This window comes from Carcharodon carcharias, chromosome 17, assembly GCF_017639515.1.
Source record: "Carcharodon carcharias isolate sCarCar2 chromosome 17, sCarCar2.pri, whole genome shotgun sequence".
NCBI lineage: Eukaryota > Metazoa > Chordata > Chondrichthyes > Lamniformes > Lamnidae > Carcharodon > Carcharodon carcharias.
Window position 1 is genome coordinate 77,579,980 of NC_054483.1, and position 13,660 is coordinate 77,593,639.

The following is a 13,660-nucleotide window of genomic DNA, read 5'->3' on the forward strand; positions in this document are numbered from 1 at the left end:
GTGAAACAGGACAAATCTTATTGAGATAAATATAATTTCATGCAATAATAACAGACTGGAGGAAATGGTGCAAAAATCTTACTTAGATCAAATATAGTAAAAAAAAACAGAAAATGCTGGAAACACTCAGCAGGCCTGGCAGTATCTGTGGAGAGAGAAACAGAGTAAAAATTTTGGGTCTGTAATACTCTTTTTCAGAGCTACGAGAGGTAGAAATGTGAGGGATTATACAATGTTGAAGAAGGGGGTGGGGCACGAACGAATGGTGGCGCAGGTGGAAAAAAATAGGAAGTCGTTGATGGAGCTCAGGAGAAATTTGACAAAGATGTCATGGACATAGGACAAACAGAATGTTAATGGTAGTGTTAAGGACTATAGAAGGTGCTAATAGTGGCCTAAAGGTAAGATAGCAGCACATATTAATAGCAGAACAAGGGTTAGCGCTCTGTGAATGCAAAGCAGAAGAACAAGTTACAGATGGCCCTGTGCGTGGAGGGCATTGGGAAAAAAAATTAGAAAAAGATCAGAATGGAGGACAGTGTTCATGGCCTGAAGTTGTTGAACTCAATGTTAAGTCCAGAAGGCTGTAGAATGCCTTATTTGAAGATGAGGTGCTGTTCCTCAAGTTTGCATTGTGCCTCATTGGAACATATTGGCAGGCCAGGACAGAAATGAGAGGTAGGTAGTGAATTCAAATGGAAAGCGATAGAAAGGTCTGAGTCATGCTTGCGGATTGAGAGAATGTGTTCTGCAAAGCGGCCATGCAGTCTGTGTTTAGTCTCCGCAGCAAATGCAGTAGACTAAATTGAATAAGGTGCAAATACTTAGATCAATATAGATAAATCTAAGTTAATGAAATAGAAACAGAAATACCGGAAATAGTCAGTAGGTCGGGCAGCCTCTGTGGGGATTGCACAGGTTTAATGTTATTTCTGTTTGTCTCTCCTCGGAAGCTGCCAGACTTGATGAGTATATGCAGTATATTCTGTTGTTATTTCAGATTTCTAAAATCTGTAGTGCTTTGTTTTTGTATGAGTTGTTAAATATTGGAACAAAAAAGGTGTCTGTATACAAGTCTGTATGTAACAAAGGATTGTTCATTCGCTAAATGGGAAAAACCAAAAGATGTGATTGTGTCGTGAACAAAATGTTTGTCTTCGTTTAACCGCCATGATTAGTATGTTTAGTGATTAAAGATTGTGTGTGTTTTCATACCCCTTGCAGATTGTATGTCAGTTTAACAGAATCTGCAGCAGTCTTTTGCGACTTTTAATCTAAAGAATGTTATTTATTCTCATACACTTAACCCAAGTTTAAACCGCTACATCTCACATAATCGTCCTCAGATGCATGCTCAAACACAATGTGGTCCCACAATCTCTTTGACGTAGGTAAATGGAATACACTTGTACAAATTATGGTTAACTCAGTCTCTGTGTCGTATGAGGGAAGCCTAGTCTCTTGAAGGAACTTGATGCATTACAGCTGAAGTGAGGACATTATTAAACAAAGCATTCTCAGCAGGCTGTGAGGTTTCCTGCAGTTGAATTTCCAGTGGTTGTTTCACAGCTGAATGCATAGTTGAAACCTGCATGGGGAGTCCTTGTCACCTTTGGTATTTACATCTTACCAAGTATTGCTGTTATGTTTGATAATCTTGAAAAGCTGGGAGAGAATTTTAAGACAAATTTATTGGAGTATTTATGAAGCAAATCCCACTAGATCTGTGGATAGAATGGGCTGGATACATTGAGTTCACTCGACTGTTTGTCACAAAAGCTCATTTAGTAGCACACTTATCTCCGAGTCACAAGGTTTTGGGTTCAAGTCCCACTCCAAGGCTTGAGCACAAAAATCAAGACTGACACTCCAGTATGTGAGGAAACTCTCCATTGTTGGAGGTGGAACGTCTTATGCATGAGATGATGAACTGAGGTCCTGTCTGCCTGCTGGACTGGTTGTAAAAGGTTCCACTATCTGAAGAAATAGCAGGGGAGTTATCCCCGGTCAATCAACATCACCAAAACAGATTGTCTGGTTGTCATCATAATGCTGTTTGTGGAAATTTGCTGCACGCAACTTGATTGCTTTGTCTCCCACATTACAACAAGGGCTACACTTCCAAAGCATTTTATTGGCTGTAAAATGCTGCTGATCATGAAAAGTGCTTTTTAATGCAAATCTTCCTTTTTTACTTGTCCACTATGTTCTCATGTCCTGTGTTTCGGACCTGAAATGTCTTCTAATGGTGCTTAAAGATGCAGGCATACTTATCATTCTCTAATAACTAAGGAAGTTATTTATAAAAAATGTTTTACTGCAACGTTCATTTTCAAACTATGATCATTCTCTCAACAGGCTCGAATATACATCAGGGTGCTCATATGATTATATTGCAATATACGATGGACCCACAACAAATTCTGTTTTGCTTTCAAAATTTTGCAATGGATCAGATGAGATATTTATATCATCATCGAGCAGTATGACAATATATTTTAGATCTGATTCCAGTGTGACCAGACGTGGGTTCGCTGCAAACTACTCCTCTCTGCCAAACAATGATGGTGAGATTTGTTACATTTGTCTCAAACTTGCAAGGTACTTTAAACTAGAAGAAATGTAGAGAAATTAGGACTTGATGTATCTCAACCCATTGAAATCTCAACTAAAGCTCTTTATCAGATTTTCAACTTAGTGCCTAGGTACAATTCTGACCTTGCAGTCAGGCCAATTTGACAATAATGGGGCAAGTTTAAATATCAAAAGTTGAAATGCTAGCAATGTTGCAAACGTCAGTAGGAGAAATGTCTTTTAATACAGAAATCTAATGGTCTGCAGTAAAGTAACAAATTTGATTAGAAATGTCACATTGCTGCAGAATGTCAGTTTATCAGATATCCAATATTAACATTCACATCTAAAAATCAGAAAGCTCACCTTTTTATGCACATTGATATGTGGAAAACTTTGTGTAATTTTTTGTATTTATATTTACATGTTAGAATATATATCTGGCTCCACCAAACACGCTGCAAGCGTATTTAGCGAACAGCTGAACCACACAAACAGGAAGTTTCCAGGCTTGATTGCCAATTGGTTTATCTGGTTGCAGCCAAAGCAATGGCAGGGTGGCTATGGGCCTCAGAGCTCACATAAGCTACTGAAGTGAATAAAGAAGTCCTATCAGGCTTCCCACCACCTGCCATTGGTAGTCCGTGTGTATGGACATCTGGTGAAATCAGAATCAGGCTCAACTGTCTTAGCCCAATAATTAACATGTGACCAATCACTGTCAATACGATCAACAGTGACATAAAGAAGGTGACTGGTGACCACTAGCTGTGGAACCTTATAGGAACATGGAGTGAATAGTTTTAAGAAATATTATGAGAAAAGGAAGATTATCCATGATCATAATGAATGGCGAAGCAGGCTCCAGGGCCTCTATGTCCTATTCCTGTTGAAATTTCTTATGTGCAAGAAAATTGGCAAAGAATTTTGGTAGAGAATAAAAAATAAATAGCTTGTTCTTTTATCATGTATTGCACTCATGAACTTATCCATTTTCTTACCGTCGATAGGTGGATCTTGTGGAGGGTATCTTGATGCTGCTTATGGTTCTATTCTCAGTCCCAAATATCCATTTCCCTATCCAAATAATGCACAATGCTCTTGGTATATAAGAGGGGACAGAAACCAAATCATAAAGCTGCAATTCACTTACGTTGAGTAAGTAAAAATGTTTCACTTCTAAAATTTAATTTAAAGAATAGCAAGAGTATTTGCTGCCAATTAGCTATTGCTAATGGAGTCACTTCACTTAAATTACAACAAGGAGGTATTCTCCATTTTGTTGACAAGAAACAATATTATAGAAAGCTGTTAGGTCTTCACAGTAAAATAAAACTCATATGATGAAATGAAGCATCTGATCTGAGATATTTCCCTGGCTGACTGCTGTTCAGCGGAATAGAAATCAGCAGTCAAGTGTTACACAATGTACAATGTGATCTTGAAATGAGTGCAAATGAGTCTGGAATAGTTCAACGTGATATAGATCAATTAATCATGTAGAAGTCTGAAAGATGGACAAATCTTATTGACATAAATATAATTTCATGAAATAATAACAGACTGGAGGAAATGTTGCAAAGATCTTACTTAGATCAAATATAATAAAAGCAGAAAATGCTGGAAACACTCAGCAGTACTGGCAGCATCTGTGGAGAGAGAAACAGAGTTAACATTTTGGGTCTGAAATACTCTTCCTCAGAGCTGAATGGAAGTAGAAATGTGTGGGAATTTACACTGTTGAAGAGGGAGGTCCGGGGGCGCGGGGGAGTGGTGGAGCAGTATAAAACAAGTAGGAAGCCATTGATGGGTTGGAGCTTAGTAGAGATTTGACAGATATGTCATGGACACATGACAAAATGAGTGTTAATGGTAGTGTTAAAGTCTAACGAAGGTACTAATAGTGGCGTAATGGTAAGATAGTAGAACATGTTAATAACAGAACAAGGGTTAGCACTCTGTGAAAGCAAAGCACAAAAAAGCTACAAATGGCCCTGTGGGTGGTGAGAATTGGAAAAAAAATAGAAAAAGATCAGAATGGAGAATAATGGTCTGAAGTTGTTAAACTCAGTGTTAAGTCCAGAAGGCTGTATAGCACCTTATTGAAAGATAAGGTGCTGTTCCTCCAGTTTGCATTGTACTTCACTGAAACATATCACCCACACCACATGGGCTGCAGCGGTTCAAGAAGGCAGCTCACAACCACCTTCTCAAGGGCAACAAGTGATGGGCAATAAACACTGGCCCAGCCAGCGAAGCCCACATATCGTGGATGAATAAGAAAAAAATTATTGGAGGTAGCTCCTTATGGATGAGATGATATACTGAGTTCTTGTCTGCCCATTTGGCTGGATGTAAAAGATTCAATGATCTCAAAAAATGGCAGTAGAGTTATGCCCGGTCAATCAACATCACCAAAACAGATTGTCTGGTTGTTATCGTAATGCCGTTTGTGGAAATTTGCTGTGCACTACTTGACTGCCATGTCCCTGCATTACTATAAGGGTTACACTTCCGAAGTATTTCATTGGCTGTAAAATGCTGCTGTTCAAGAAAAGTGCTATGTAAATGCAAATCTTCCTTTTCCAATTGTCCAATATGTTTTTTTTTGTTTCGGAACTGAAATGTCTTCTAATGGTGCTTATAGATGCAGGCATACTTATCATTATCTGATTGATTAAGGAAGTTGACTATAAACAAGGTTTTACTGCAACATTCATTTTCAAACTATGATCATTCTCTCAACAGGCTCGAATATACATCAGGGTGCTCATATGATTATATTGCTATATATGATGGGCCCACAACAAATTCTGTTTTGCTTTTGAAATTTTGCAATGGATCAGATGAGATATTTACATCATCATCGAACAGTATGACAATATATTTTAGATCTGATTCCAGTGTTACTAGACGTGGGTTTGCTGCAAACTACTCCTCTCTGCCAAACAATGATGGTGAGATTTGTTACATTTGTCTCAAACTTGCAAGGTACTTTAAACTAGAAGAAATGTAGAGAAATTAGGACTTGATGTATCTCAACCCATTGAAATCTCAACTAAAGCTCTTTATCAGATTTTCAACTTAGTGCCTAGGTACAATTCTGACCTTGCAGTCAGGCCATGTAATTATAGCTTATTTATTACTGTAATTATTATAATTATAATTATAGAAGCTGCCTGATTGGTGTTTCCATTGATTTCTCTCAAAATATAAGTCTCACATAACGGCAACGAGTTGAAAATGTATCCCACATTTTCAAAGTAGTGCAGTCACATTTTGTCTTTTCATGTGAACACTCTTCCTGGCTTTCTTCTTGATTTTCTCAGAAAGCAAGTTTAAAAATATATCCACTCCTAGAAAAGATTGAATGCCAAGTGTATAGTTTTATATTTCATTCTGTTTGGAGATGTAGTTGACAGTTATCATTGGTGTTATGACATAGTAAAGGTGCCTTAAGTAAACTAAAAAAGCTGATTTTGTGTGTCCCAATCTGTTCCACCTCTTAGCGTCACATCCAGTACCTTTTGTTCCCACCACTTCTCAAAGAAAATCATAAAATTAGTTGATGCAGAGTTTGGCTGCTCTGGAGTTGGAAGCTTCCAAAATGGTCGTCAACTGAGACAATGAAAATCCACTGGCCTGGGTCTGTTTAGCCTAAACACTTCTCTGTGCAAAATATGTTTCCATCTCTGCTGTGCAAAATTTCACTCTGTGTTCAGCAAGACTGAAGGCAAAAAAAAATGGAGAGAAAAGACCAGATAGCAAATTATTTCCATTTGTATCATTAATTTTGACAAATTACAAAGTACTTACAGCTCAAAAAACAGGCCACGCAGTCCAAGCCAGCATTTATGCTCCATATAGACTTCTTCCCACTCCTTTTCTTCCAAACATATCAACTTTCCTTCTATACCTTTTTCCTGCATGTCCTCATCTAGCTTAGCTTGGACTACATCTATGTTATTCACCTTCATTACTGCGTTTAGTAGCAAAATTCACATTCTAACTTGGCTCAGAATGAAGCAGTTTCTCTCGATTTCCCTACTAGATTCATTAAGTATTTATTGAACATCAGTGTGGGCGGAAGAATGGGCACAAACCTGGGGCAAGTGGGCCCTACCCCAATTTCCAGTCTCTGCATCAAAGCCACCTAACCTCGACTACACAATTAAATACAAACTCTAAACTGTAAATTGCTTAAGCGTCCTGAGTGATATTAAAAATGCAACAAAAAATATTTACATGATGTAATCATATATCAGAAGCTTTAACTTCAGCCTATTGTCTTTATCCTGAATATTTTTACATATTTAATACCCAGAATTATTATTTACTCATATCAATGTTAAGGTTGCTCAAACCTACCCTCCTCTTCTTTCAACAGGGAAGGCACTTACAGTATTAACATTAAGTAGGACAGAAATTCCGAACTGTGGTAACTTTAGTGAAAAATTGTCACTTCTTACTAAAATCCAATTTTTCTTAAAATAGACAGCGGAAGGAATTTCAGCTCCAATATTTCTGTTTTCCCTCAGAAATACCTGTTGAAAATTTAACATTAATACATCATTGCTTTTATCCTGCATCAAAAAATCAAACCTTAACAGAGAAGTTTTATCATCAAAAATAAGAACTTTGTCAGTGCTGCATCCTCAGTGTATGATGACACTGAGGGGCATTTTAGCTGGGCAATGCTATGCCTAGTGATAGAGTTTTGAAATTATGCAGCTTCCGTCCAATAAGATTAATTGTTTTATTTCTTGAAAGAATGAAGAATTCCTCCTCCATGTTAAAGTTGTTACATTCCAAAGTAAACAGTCACAGATTTGGAAACAATGATTGGACGCAAGACTCCATAGTGCATAGACTGCCACAGGGGCAGGCGAGTGCTCATGCAGTCTGGTTAAAAGTCCCACATTGGTTACCTGGGACTTTGTTCCAGTTGTCTCAGAACTTGTTTGACCCTCTAGCTCTCCCCCCTCACCCTCCCTCAAACCCCATCACTATCCCCATGACACCTCAAGCCTTTATGCCACCTGCATAGCAACTCATCCAGTATCCACTATATGCAGACCTCAGGGGCCATCTGGAGATTCCAGAAATTGAACTTCCAACAGATTAATACAGCTCTCAGTCCTACACACTTGATATTGAAATGCTACCCATTCATTAAATCCATTCAAAGTTTTTAAATCTCTTCAAATGGTTAAACTTTGATTAATTTTTTAAAAATCTATTCTGTTTCAACTTTAAAGAAAGCTAACACTGCATTAGCCCCTTTGAGCTGTCTGTCAAACTGTTGTCTCAGAACACCCTGTTGTAACAATTGTAGACTTGGAAACTCAACCAACCATCTATAGGGGAGAATCGGCTGCGTGCCACGTGAGGTTGAAGGCCATGTCACTACTCAAGTTTAGGTTGAATAGGTGGAAAAGGAGATGAAGGGATATGCTAACAAATTGTACATATGAATCGAATTATTTGTCAATGTGACGGGTTGGGGTAAATATTGTCATGGCCTTGTTGGGATGAATAGCATGTTTTCATATTGTAATTTCTACATATTGTATCCGTTATCTCATAACTGGAAACAATATTTTTTCATTATTTATTCATGGTTCACTAAATAATTTTCCTCATTTTAATCTGTACTTTTAGAAACCTTCACAACACCAACATCAGGTAACTATGTTTAAATTTTCCTCATCTTCTTCTTTAAAACTCAACTTCAGGCAGAGGAGTTTCCAAACAGATATATCAGGGCTGAGTTGACATGACCCCCCATTTCATGAACACTGTGATTGTGCTTGGGTACAGTTATGTGCACAGAAGCAACCATCTGCTACTTCACCATGTTGCCGCTCTTCATGTCTGAGCCTGAAATGTTGGTGAGCTCAACAATAGAGCCAATATTGTTAAAAATTTGACTCAACTGAGCAATGAAAATTTGACAATAATGGGGAAAGTTTAAATATCAAAAGTTGAAATGCTAGCAATGTTGCAAACGTTAGTAGGAGAAATGTCTTTTAATACAGAAATCTAATGGTCTGCAGTAAAGTAACAAATTTGATTAGAAATGTCACATTGCTGCAGAATGTCAGTTTATCAGATATCCAATATTAACATTCACATCTAAAAATCAGAAAGCTCACCTTTTTATGCACATTGATATGTGGAAAACTTTGTGTAATTTTTTGTATTTATATTTACATGTTAGAATATATATCTGGCTCCACCAAACACGCTGCAAGCGTATTCAGCGAATAGCTGAACCACACAAACAGGAAGTTTCCAGGCTTGATTGCCAATTGGTTTATCTGGTTGCAGCCAAAGCAATGGCAGGGTGGCTATGGGCCTCAGAGCTCACATAAGCTACTGAAGTGAATAAAGAAGTCCTATCAGGCTTCCCACCACCTGCCATTGGTAGTCCGTGTGTATGGACATCTGGTGAAATCAGAATCAGGCTCAACTGTCTTAGCCCAATAATTAACATGTGACCAATCACTGTCAATACGATCAACAGTGACATAAAGATGGTGACTGGTGACCACTAGCTGTGGAACCTTGTAGGAACAGGGAGTGAATGGTTTCAAGAAATATTATGAGAAAAGGAAGATTATACACGATCATAATGAATGGCGAAACAGGCTCCAGGGCCTCTATGTCCTATTCCTGTTGAAATTTCTCATGTGCAGGAATATTGACAAAGAATGTTGGAAGAGAATAAAAAAGAAATAGCGAGTTCTTTTATCATGTATTGCACTCATGAACTTATCCATTTTCTTACTGTTGATAGGTGGAACTTGCGGAGGGTATCTTGATGCTGCCTATGGGTCTGTTATCAGTCCCAATTATCCTTCCCCCTATCCAAATGATGCACAATGCACTTGGTATATAAGGGGGAGAAGAAACCAAATCATAAAGCTGGAATTCACTTACATTGAGTAAGTAAAAATGTTTCACTTCTATAATTTAATTTAAAGAATGGCAGGAGTATTTGCTGCCAATTAACCATTGCTAATGGATTCACTTCACTTAAATTACAGCAAGGACGTATTCCCCATTTAGTTGACAAGAAACAATATTATAGAAAGCTGTTAGGTCTTCACAGTAAAATAAAACTCATATGATAAATGAAACATCTGATCTGAGATATTTCCCTGGCTGACTGCTGTTCAGTGGAATAGAGATCAGAAGTCAAGTGTTACAAAATGTACAATGTGGTCAGGAAATAAGTGTAAATGAGTCTGGAATAGTTCAATGTGATATAGATCAATTAATCATGTAGAGGTGTGAAACAGGACAAATCTTATTGAGATAAATATAATTTCATGCAATAATAACAGACTGGAGGAAATGGTGCAAAAATCTTACTTAGATCAAATATAGTAAAAAAAAACAGAAAATGCTGGAAACACTCAGCAGGCCTGGCAGTATCTGTGGAGAGAGAAACAGAGTAAAAATTTTGGGTCTGTAATACTCTTTTTCAGAGCTACGAGAGGTAGAAATGTGAGGGATTATACAATGTTGAAGAAGGGGGTGGGGCACGAACGAATGGTGGCGCAGGTGGAAAAAAATAGGAAGTCGTTGATGGAGCTCAGGAGAAATTTGACAAAGATGTCATGGACATAGGACAAACAGAATGTTAATGGTAGTGTTAAGGACTATAGAAGGTGCTAATAGTGGCCTAAAGGTAAGATAGCAGCACATATTAATAGCAGAACAAGGGTTAGCGCTCTGTGAATGCAAAGCAGAAGAACAAGTTACAGATGGCCCTGTGCGTGGAGGGCATTGGGAAAAAAAATTAGAAAAAGATCAGAATGGAGGACAGTGTTCATGGCCTGAAGTTGTTGAACTCAATGTTAAGTCCAGAAGGCTGTAGAATGCCTTATTTGAAGATGAGGTGCTGTTCCTCAAGTTTGCATTGTGCCTCATTGGAACATATTGGCAGGCCAGGACAGAAATGAGAGGTAGGTAGTGAATTCAAATGGAAAGCGATAGAAAGGTCTGAGTCATGCTTGCGGATTGAGAGAATGTGTTCTGCAAAGCGGCCATGCAGTCTGTGTTTAGTCTCCGCAGCAAATGCAGTAGACTAAATTGAATAAGGTGCAAATACTTAGATCAATATAGATAAATCTAAGTTAATGAAATAGAAACAGAAATACCGGAAATAGTCAGTAGGTCGGGCAGCCTCTGTGGGGATTGCACAGGTTTAATGTGATTTCTGTTTGTCTCTCCTCGGAAGCTGCCAGACTTGATGAGTATATGCAGTATATTCTGTTGTTATTTCAGATTTCTAAAATCTGTAGTGCTTTGTTTTTGTATGAGTTGTTAAATATTGGAACAAAAAAGGTGTCTGTATACAAGTCTGTATGTAACAAAGGATTGTTCATTCGCTAAATGGGAAAAACCAAAAGATGTGATTGTGTCGTGAACAAAATGTTTGTCTTCGTTTAACCGCCATGATTAGTATGTTTAGTGATTAAAGATTGTGTGTGTTTTCATACCCCTTGCAGATTGTATGTCAGTTTAACAGAATCTGCAGCAGTCTTTTGCGACTTTTAATCTAAAGAATGTTATTTATTCTCATACACTTAACCCAAGTTTAAACCGCTACATCTCACATAATCGTCCTCAGATGCATGCTCAAACACAATGTGGTCCCACAATCTCTTTGACGTAGGTAAATGGAATACACTTGTACAAATTATGGTTAACTCAGTCTCTGTGTCGTATGAGGGAAGCCTAGTCTCTTGAAGGAACTTGATGCATTACAGCTGAAGTGAGGACATTATTAAACAAAGCATTCTCAGCAGGCTGTGAGGTTTCCTGCAGTTGAATTTCCAGTGGTTGTTTCACAGCTGAATGCATAGTTGAAACCTGCATGGGGAGTCCTTGTCACCTTTGGTATTTACATCTTACCAAGTATTGCTGTTATGTTTGATAATCTTGAAAAGCTGGGAGAGAATTTTAAGACAAATTTATTGGAGTATTTATGAAGCAAATCCCACTAGATCTGTGGATAGAATGGGCTGGATACATTGAGTTCACTCGACTGTTTGTCACAAAAGCTCATTTAGTAGCACACTTATCTCCGAGTCACAAGGTTTTGGGTTCAAGTCCCACTCCAAGGCTTGAGCACAAAAATCAAGACTGACACTCCAGTATGTGAGGAAACTCTCCATTGTTGGAGGTGGAACGTCTTATGCATGAGATGATGAACTGAGGTCCTGTCTGCCTGCTGGACTGGTTGTAAAAGGTTCCACTATCTGAAGAAATAGCAGGGGAGTTATCCCCGGTCAATCAACATCACCAAAACAGATTGTCTGGTTGTCATCATAATGCTGTTTGTGGAAATTTGCTGCACGCAACTTGATTGCTTTGTCTCCCACATTACAACAAGGGCTACACTTCCAAAGCATTTTATTGGCTGTAAAATGCTGCTGATCATGAAAAGTGCTTTTTAATGCAAATCTTCCTTTTTTACTTGTCCACTATGTTCTCATGTCCTGTGTTTCGGACCTGAAATGTCTTCTAATGGTGCTTAAAGATGCAGGCATACTTATCATTCTCTAATAACTAAGGAAGTTATTTATAAAAAATGTTTTACTGCAACGTTCATTTTCAAACTATGATCATTCTCTCAACAGGCTCGAATATACATCAGGGTGCTCATATGATTATATTGCAATATACGATGGACCCACAACAAATTCTGTTTTGCTTTCAAAATTTTGCAATGGATCAGATGAGATATTTATATCATCATCGAGCAGTATGACAATATATTTTAGATCTGATTCCAGTGTGACCAGACGTGGGTTCGCTGCAAACTACTCCTCTCTGCCAAACAATGATGGTGAGATTTGTTACATTTGTCTCAAACTTGCAAGGTACTTTAAACTAGAAGAAATGTAGAGAAATTAGGACTTGATGTATCTCAACCCATTGAAATCTCAACTAAAGCTCTTTATCAGATTTTCAACTTAGTGCCTAGGTACAATTCTGACCTTGCAGTCAGGCCAATTTGACAATAATGGGGCAAGTTTAAATATCAAAAGTTGAAATGCTAGCAATGTTGCAAACGTCAGTAGGAGAAATGTCTTTTAATACAGAAATCTAATGGTCTGCAGTAAAGTAACAAATTTGATTAGAAATGTCACATTGCTGCAGAATGTCAGTTTATCAGATATCCAATATTAACATTCACATCTAAAAATCAGAAAGCTCACCTTTTTATGCACATTGATATGTGGAAAACTTTGTGTAATTTTTTGTATTTATATTTACATGTTAGAATATATATCTGGCTCCACCAAACACGCTGCAAGCGTATTTAGCGAACAGCTGAACCACACAAACAGGAAGTTTCCAGGCTTGATTGCCAATTGGTTTATCTGGTTGCAGCCAAAGCAATGGCAGGGTGGCTATGGGCCTCAGAGCTCACATAAGCTACTGAAGTGAATAAAGAAGTCCTATCAGGCTTCCCACCACCTGCCATTGGTAGTCCGTGTGTATGGACATCTGGTGAAATCAGAATCAGGCTCAACTGTCTTAGCCCAATAATTAACATGTGACCAATCACTGTCAATACGATCAACAGTGACATAAAGAAGGTGACTGGTGACCACTAGCTGTGGAACCTTATAGGAACATGGAGTGAATAGTTTTAAGAAATATTATGAGAAAAGGAAGATTATCCATGATCATAATGAATGGCGAAGCAGGCTCCAGGGCCTCTATGTCCTATTCCTGTTGAAATTTCTTATGTGCAAGAAAATTGGCAAAGAATTTTGGTAGAGAATAAAAAATAAATAGCTTGTTCTTTTATCATGTATTGCACTCATGAACTTATCCATTTTCTTACCGTCGATAGGTGGATCTTGTGGAGGGTATCTTGATGCTGCTTATGGTTCTATTCTCAGTCCCAAATATCCATTTCCCTATCCAAATAATGCACAATGCTCTTGGTATATAAGAGGGGACAGAAACCAAATCATAAAGCTGCAATTCACTTACGTTGAGTAAGTAAAAATGTTTCACTTCTAAAATTTAATTTAAAGAATAGCAAGAGTATTTGCTG

General features: G+C 37.9%; 1 protein-coding gene across 1 annotated transcript in view; it reads left to right on the forward strand.

Annotated features, from left to right (window-relative positions):
* LOC121289661 overlaps positions 1-13,660 on the forward strand; it is a 176,381-nt gene that overhangs the window by 27,190 nt on the left and 135,531 nt on the right. Inside the window, exons 16-22 of the mRNA XM_041209286.1 lie at positions 2,359-2,567; positions 3,585-3,732; positions 5,323-5,531; positions 8,236-8,259; positions 9,374-9,521; positions 12,228-12,436; positions 13,454-13,601. Coding sequence (XP_041065220.1) covers positions 2,359-2,567; positions 3,585-3,732; positions 5,323-5,531; positions 8,236-8,259; positions 9,374-9,521; positions 12,228-12,436; positions 13,454-13,601 — 1,095 coding nt within the window. The remainder of the gene's footprint in view (positions 1-2,358; positions 2,568-3,584; positions 3,733-5,322; positions 5,532-8,235; positions 8,260-9,373; positions 9,522-12,227; positions 12,437-13,453; positions 13,602-13,660) is intronic.